The 8,020-nt window shown below is 37.5% G+C and overlaps 1 protein-coding gene across 1 annotated transcript; it reads left to right on the forward strand.

Moving 5' to 3' along the window:
- Positions 1-367: 367 nt before the first annotated feature.
- Positions 368-2,857, forward strand: LOC117760053 (serine protease 57-like). The gene is made up of 5 exons (XM_034582768.1): positions 368-483; positions 635-788; positions 1,833-1,962; positions 2,088-2,342; positions 2,451-2,857. Exons 1-5 carry the CDS (start codon positions 399-401, stop codon positions 2,601-2,603), a joined length of 777 nt encoding a protein of 258 aa, XP_034438659.1. The 5' UTR covers positions 368-398; the 3' UTR covers positions 2,604-2,857.
- The last annotated feature ends 5,163 nt before the right edge of the window (positions 2,858-8,020 follow it).

Here is an 8,020-nt window from a genome sequence, read left to right on the forward strand (position 1 = left end):
TTTTTCCCGCTGTAGCATATTGTAGTAAATGATGGTTATTAATGTTACTGTTGATAATAGAAGTGAGTTGCACAAGATAGTTTGAACGAGCAGCTTGACATGATGTGATGGCCGATGTGGAGGAGCAACAGTGGCGTCCATCCGCTCCACACTAATATGCAAGTTCAACTTTAATTGCCTAAATGGCTCAGCCATAGAAGTAATAGTGCCTGAGAGGAGGAACAACTCTGTGCTTTGTCAGGCGATTAAGGCCATTTGGCTTTGAGGAACCTCAATTATGAAACTCTGTTTGGAAAATAAACACATGTCTTTTGTCACAGCTTCACAAAAAGCATGTTAGCACATTCACTGAAGCAATAAAGACCACAAAATAAGCAAGAGGTTTTCTTCTCCAGAAAATGTATAAAACCAAGAGCGGAAGGCAGATCAGAGGAGGGACCATGGCGATCAGTTTCCTACTCCTGCTGGTCTTTGTCCTAAATGGTGAGCTACACCTTCTTAATGATAAAATCCTGAATCAAACAAGCAGCAATTTTTTCTTTCTGGTTTCTGTATATGGTAAAAAAAATTGAAAAGCTAAATATGAATTAAGTTGGATTATGATAATTGAATAATGATGCATTTTGTGTTTCAGGAGCTGATGGTTCTCATATTGTTGGCGGTAGAGATGCCGCCCCCCACTCACGCCCCTACATGGCTTCGCTGCAACTCCGAGGTCGCCATAACTGTGGGGGAGCACTGGTGAGAGAAGACTTTGTGCTCACGGCAGCTCATTGTAAGATTGATGAGTAAGCTCAAAAACGTACTTCTGTCTGAATTTGAGATTCTCTGAGGAAACAAAGAATCACAATCGGGCCGAGTATGTCTGCACATACAAGGATATTGACTCTGGTATTAAATTGCTCTCAGTGCACTTACTTAGAAATAGACATACAGCGAGGGACCAGGACAACTAAAAACTTGGTTAGGTTAAAGAATGGTACAAAAATAATTAGTTATCATTGTATTTATAATACAGTATTAAATTACTATATGATTATAGTGGTGGCAAGTTTGGACTAGTGGAATGAAATGAATAATAAATACTGTGTAAAGACGAAGACAGGGTATAGATATATACATTGTACTCTATACATTTTTAACAATAATGTACAGCGAGCAGGATATATACTGACAGTGATGATGACGTCATGCAAAAACTGTGCATATTCTGACTTGCACTGAAATTAGTCTGTTGTGGATTTCCTGTTGAACCACTGAACACAAAGAGTAAGAATGACCTCATAAACTGCTGGTTTGACAATTAACAAAAGCAAATCAAATGTATCCAAACTAATATATTCGTACCAAAATTGTAAGTATTCTTTAAGTCGAGGGGAAGCGAAAATGCCGTCAGCTGAGAACAGAAAGACTCTTCCACAAACTCTCTGACAGACCACATGTGTCACATGTTTGAGACAAGATTAGATAAAACACAGTAGACCGAGACCCCAATCTTTATCTCTGGTCTTCTAACCCAACGTTAGAATGTCTCAACATGTCCACTGAAGCGGAGTCCAAACATATCCTTTTTATGGAAGTAAAGGACAAGTTAAGAAATTTGAACCTTATATCTATATTTCATCACACATGACAAGGATTTGTCCTCAAGAACTTCTGAGAAAGGTTTAATTAATGATAAAATAACCATCTAAATCTCAAAGTTAATCTAGTTAGTCAGTGTTCATTCTCAGCATCACACATCTGAACACAGACGTGGATAATGATTTCTGTGTATTTGCAGCCTTGACATCATATCTAATGTCTAGTCTTCATTAAATTGTGATTCCAAGAACATACACAGTTGTGCTCGGCATTGATTCCCTGTCAGCTAACGAGAGTACAAAGCAGGAATTCAGAGCTGTCAGATCCATTCCCCATCCCGGGTATGATAAACCTGCAAATGACATCAGGCTCCTGAAGGTGAGGACAGTTTCAACTGTTGTCTACAGCACTTTCACATTTTCATTATTGTCTCTAGCTTGCACAAAATCCATAAAACCAGATGTTTTTTCTGTATTTCTCAATCATCAATCCCCTCATCTCAGCTGAACGGCAGGGCACAACTGAGTGCAGCAGTGCAGCTGATCTCTCTGAAAACAAGCAGGGTGGCAACAGGAAGTCGCTGCCTCACAGCCGGCTGGGGGGACATAGCGGATGACGGAACCAAACCCAACACGCTTCAGGAAGTCAACGTAACCACGCTGTCATGGCGGACATGTCGTAGGAGATGGGGATCGGTTCCCATCACTAGATCAATGGTTTGCAGTGAAGGAGAGAGAGGTTTTCAAGGCCCCTGCAGGGTGAGAAAGTAAACGGGCTGGTCATTGATCAAGCAAAACTGAACACAGGAAAAAAAAGTATTTTTAAACACACCTACTGTTAAGTGACATGTATGTTTTCTCTTCAAGGGGGATTCAGGTGGCCCTCTGGTGTGTGATGGAGCTGCAGCAGGCGTGGTCTCCTTCTCTGGCCGGCGATGCAGAAACCCCAAGACCCCTGATGTCTACACAAGTGTATCCTCCTTCGGGGACTGGATTAGGGAAGTGTTAAAAAGGAATTAGGCAAATCAGATTAACTGATAATTTGCCGGTGTGGATGATGGGGTTGTATTCTTCAAGACAAAGCAAACGTGTGGTGCTACGTTGTTTAATATCTGTGCAGTGCTGTGGTTTTGTTTTTCAGTTGGCACTTTTTGTTTTGAAATGGGTCACGCAAAATTCTTTACATCATACATTTTCAAAGTATACCAAACTGAATACGGAAATAAAGTTAGCATGAAAGTGTTGTGTAAATTACATTGCACACATTTCTGTATTGTTTTAAAAATGAATAAAGCCATGAAATCTGTTGTCAGCTCTGGAAAAATAATGTTTGATGGTTCAAAGTTTTGTTCAGTGTCGATAATGTCGATAATTTTATCGTTATCAGCTGGGACCAGGTATGACAGCCTATAAAACATCAGTAAATGCAGACGTTCACATTTACAAACGCTCATGAAAATGAACTGAAAATGCTTTTTTAAAGATGCACAAGCGTGGGTCTGAGTTTACATTTAATGATCAGTGCTTAGGTTCTGCAGCAGTATTTGTATCAGTTGATTCAAATGCTGTCAGTAGAGTGTGTATACCTCCACCAAGGCTCAACCGTCCCCTTATAAAACCACATTTAAGTTCGCTAGATCCAGATTTGTATTTGGATCTGCACCAAATCGTACACCCTCGTAAATATCAGTCCCCGAAACGTGACTGATTTTTCTCATCAGGATCCATAATAATTATCTCAGAAATCAACTATAATGTTGAAAAACACAACTTTATACAAAAATTAACTGGATCATCAGCTTGATGCAGATGAAAACATAAACTGTTTGGCAGAAGTAGCAATATTTTGTATTATGCACTAGCACCGGTGCTAGAGTCTTATCTATATATTCTATATGCTGAGATTGATTTATTTTAACATTTGTTTTATTAATTCCACCATTGGTTTAATTTATATGAATGTTGATTTTATATTTACTTATTTATTTTTTAAGGGCTCAGATTTTACTTCTGTGCTTCTTGCTCAAGGATGTATTTTTTGAATAGTGGTGGGATGTAACAAAAGTACATTTTCTTTATGTATCTGTGTTTAGTCGATTTATTTTCAGGTACCTTTCACATTTACTTTATTACATATATCAGCAAGTATCTGTACTTTCTACTTCCCTACATTTCAAAAAAACATTGCATTTAAGTTCAATTCATGTATTTCTTTTATATTTTGGAAAGTAATCAATAATAATAGTGGAATTAGTCCATTGATCCAATCAGAGCAGCAGCTCTCACCGAGGCCACCGCTGAGACACAGTCACTAAATAATATGACAATGTAAATATTCTCAGTAGAAACATCCGCAACATTCTTTGTTAATATGACAGAGTCAGTACCATTCTTGTCTTAAACAGAATACCGTTATACAGTTAAAGATGTAATAGATTAATCTAGTAACCTATTCCCGAATTCAAGTAGACCATTGCATTCGCAATAGGCTACTCTCTACAAGTACTTTTACTACTTTAAGTATATTAAAACCAAGTACTTACTTACTTTTGGTCAAGTAGAAAATGTATTTTTGCTTTAACTTAGTAAGATTTGTGTCTGTTTATTTGTACTTTTGCTTGAGAAAGACGTTTAAGTACTTTCTCCACCCGTCTGTTTTCTTCTTGTCTGTGTTAGAAGTCTTCAAATGAATCTATAATAAAAAGGGAGAGTGCTGTGTAACTGGAGAGGGTTCCACAAGATGTCCTAGTAAAGTTGTTGATGAGCTGAGAGTGGTAGATATGCCAATGATTGTGGTGGCAAACAGACTGGAGCGGCAGGAGCCCCGGATGTAAGTCCTCATAAATTGCCGGCTGCTGAATCTGTCAATCGGGCGATCTGCACCAAGATCAATTTTTTTCTTCGAGTGAACGCCTTGTGAAAGGGTGTTTTTGTAAAGAGATTACACAGTTCCACTTGAGGTCACCATATCTTTTCTGGTCAGCTCCCAGCAGAAGTAATTAAGTGAGAGGCGATTTACCTGTGAGGGTCGACCAATCACAGTAGACAAAAGAAAAACGTAAATGAATACCTATTTGCTGGAAATAAAAGTGGGAGTGTCTGGGGTGCAGAGAGCCTGTGGAAAATCCACAACAACCAATTAAAGAGCAGTCTCAGGTTCCGTGGTTGCCAAAAGTTTAAGGACCCACATTCACATCCATTTTGCCGCGCCCCACACCAGGAAGTATATGTATTTAGACAGAAATTAACCAAATACAATTTGAAAATAATTTCTATGGAAGGCTCTCAGGTGCTTACGGTCTACCAGGTGCAATGTACGAGTACAAGTATTATTATCTAATTAAAATATGTGTTACATATTTAAAAAGGGGTTTCGTCTCAGAATGTTGGAGGGCACGGCACCCCCACCCTGTATTAACAAGCCACCACTGGTAGGTGGATATGACACAAACAAAGGATTCTGCCAGGTGCTTCCTGTCCTTCCATAAAAAAGACAATAAGCAACACTACGCAACTTTTTTACCTTAGAATAACCTTAGCAGCTTCAAAATTAGATTGATGGTACAGACACATGGAATATGGAGAATAGTGGCACTCCTCTCCTTGAATGCCTTTTTTTGCTCTATAAAGCTTTGGTTATCTCCTATGAGAAAAGCGTAACCAACTGATAGTTGCAGTTTAAATTGCCAGAATCAGGCCCAGCAATAGAACTAATGCTGAACTGTAGATCAGTTCAAACACTTAGAAGTCAGTAAAAATGTGGTTATCTTTGGTATTCAGCAAAGAATATGAAAAATTCCAAACAGAGTTTAGTGTATTTGTTAAAGTGGCATCTCCTCTGGTTCAGGAAGCTGGGGGGCATGGGTAATATCCACTGTTTCAGCTCATGAGTGGGTTAACGCAGTCAGAGATCCAGTCAACAGAATGTTTTTACCCTATTTGAGGAAACGTACTCAGCATATGTGGCTGCAGAGGGCGCTGCTGCTAAGTAAAAGTTACATGGTGTTGCTTTAAGATACATGTATCTCCTCTCCACAAATGTTGTGATGAGTCTTTAACTGAAAATGTAAAATAAAGAAACATGGTGAATGGTCTGTATTGTTATAGCCCTTTTCTAGTTTTGATGACCACTCAAAGCGCTTCACTGTACAGGTAATTGCCATTCATCCATTCAGACACATTCATACAGTGCATCTATGATCAAGATTTTTCTATGAGGGGTAATTCAGGGTTCAGCATCTTGCCCAAGGTCACTTCAACATGCAGATGGGGGAGACATTGATTAAACTGCCGACCTACTGGTTAGAGGACAGCCGCTCTACCCCCTCGGCCACAGTTGTGTGTGTTCCACATGTTTTATGATCTTTATCTTCTTTACAAGAACATACAGGAAAGTCACACAAGTTCCCAGAGTGAGTTAAATACTCAATTTTTTAGCAAATTATGTAATTTTCTTATTATATATTATATTTTTATCAACACTGAAAGGAGAAGACATATGAGGTCAGGCCTAAAACTTAAATGATTCATTCTGTTGCACATCTGATACAGAGATATGGATAAGTTGAGGCAATAATGAATTGCTGCACAATGAATCATTTGTAGATGGATAACAGACCTATTGTTTGGATTTTTGTTTGGCGCCCTCTAATGATCAAATAATGGTTGGCTGTGATTCATCTACTGCAGTTTGCTACAGAACTCTAATGCATGTTTCAGTGGACTCTCCAGAGTTCATTTACAAAAAAGAGTCTTGATTTTGCATTTGATTTTTTTCATCAAGAATTATTCCTCTGAGAAATTTACAAAAAAGTTGAGAAAGGCTGAATATTGCAATGTTAAAGAAAGTGATCAAATAAAATCCATGGAATGGGGAGGGGATTAATGGAGATACAGATGAAAATATGACCTCATTGGTGGAGGTAAAAAGGCAAACTGCAGCCACTGGGTGTGTGTGTTCTGTTCTATCCCCAGCAAATTGGGTGTTTGGGTGTAAAAATCTGCTCAAATATCTCGAGACAAATGTTTTAGTTGTGCTTTTATGGGAGAGTAAAAAATGAAGTGTGATATGATGATATGATACTGAAGGAGACAAAGACATTTGGGCTTGAGTAGGATTTAAACCCCATAGACTATAGACTATCATATAATACCTGCATAAATATCAATCAAAATTCCTTCTCATTGTCTATAATGTTTGCACACTAACTAATCATTGTTACATTCATTTGAGCTCCGAGTCCTTATCCATTTTTTAAATTTTCTTTCTTGCATTTATTTGTTGTTTATTTTTGCATGTATTGTTATTATTTCTATTCATTTTAATTCATGAGTGTGTATGCATGTGCTTGTATGTGTGTTTATACAATTTAATAATTTAGTTTTTATGCATTTTCTTTATTTCCTTTCTTCCGTTCCTTCTGATTAATTAATGTTTCCTGAGGGGGAAATATGTTTGTGTCTAAGTCACTCTTTCAGTGTTTGTTGCAAAATACCTTAAAACATTGTCTTAATTTGTTTCCTATGATAACATTCTTCATATCACAATTAAAAAAAGAATTTAATAGTTTTTCCTGTGTTTACTTGAGCCCAATACAAATTCAACAGCGTTAAAATGCTGTTCTTTCCTGACTCACATCATATTCAACAAGAACATTCATCAACGTTTACTACAGTTTTTCTGGTGAATTTAATAAAGATGTACTTTCTGTTCCCAACAGATGAGTTCAGTTTCAGGCTGTGGTATGTTGCATGACTCAAAACCACATTCCTTCTTCAACACTGTTTTTTAACCACAAGTAATGTAACCTTGTAGAAAAGAGGAAACTGATATAACTGTCATTAATTAAGCAATAACAAAGGCCACATTTATCTGATAAATTTCCATTCATCTTAAGTGTTGAACTTTGCTGAAAAAGAGTATGAACTTCAACTCATCACTGTCACCAATTGCTGTAGTTTCTGCAGTTTTCTTCATTAGTCCAAAATTATTACAGTAGATGTATTTGTATTTGTTCCCGCTGTAGCATATTGTAGTAAATTATGGTTATTAATGTTACTGTTGATAATAGAAGTGAGTTGCACAAGATAGTTTGAACGAGTGTGTGAAGAATCAAAGGAAAAGCTGGATCTACTGCATTTAAATGAGGTTTTATAGAGAAGTAGTCTTTTTTCAGACACATGGTAACAAGTAGAGCAAACCAGTAACTGCCACTAATGTGTAGCTGAGATACAAAATGTGACGTTGGCTTCAAGACTTGTTTCAATTTAAAGGGACTGTTGGGCCTTGGTGGTGTTATGGATTCTACTGCGTGCAAATCTGGTTTCTATTTTATTAGCAACTGTTTTGACACATACACTACCGTTCAAAAGTTTGGGGTCACCCAGACAATTTCGTTTTTTCCATGAAAACTCACACTTTTATTTATCAAATGAGT

The sequence above is a fragment of the Hippoglossus hippoglossus genome, chromosome 4 (genome assembly GCF_009819705.1).
Source record: "Hippoglossus hippoglossus isolate fHipHip1 chromosome 4, fHipHip1.pri, whole genome shotgun sequence".
NCBI classification, from domain to species: domain Eukaryota; kingdom Metazoa; phylum Chordata; class Actinopteri; order Pleuronectiformes; family Pleuronectidae; genus Hippoglossus; species Hippoglossus hippoglossus.

Excerpts from the sequence above, each read along its gene's own strand:
- LOC117760053 (XM_034582768.1), top strand. The coding sequence starts at position 399 with ATGTATAAAACCAAGAGCGGAAGGCAGATCAGAGGAGGGACCATGGCG. Across the intron at positions 484-634 it reads GCTGGTCTTTGTCCTAAATG|GAGCTGATGGTTCTCATATT; the intron begins GTGAGCTACACC and ends TTTGTGTTTCAG. Across the intron at positions 789-1,832 it reads GCTCATTGTAAGATTGATGA|AACATACACAGTTGTGCTCG; the intron begins GTAAGCTCAAAA and ends TGTGATTCCAAG.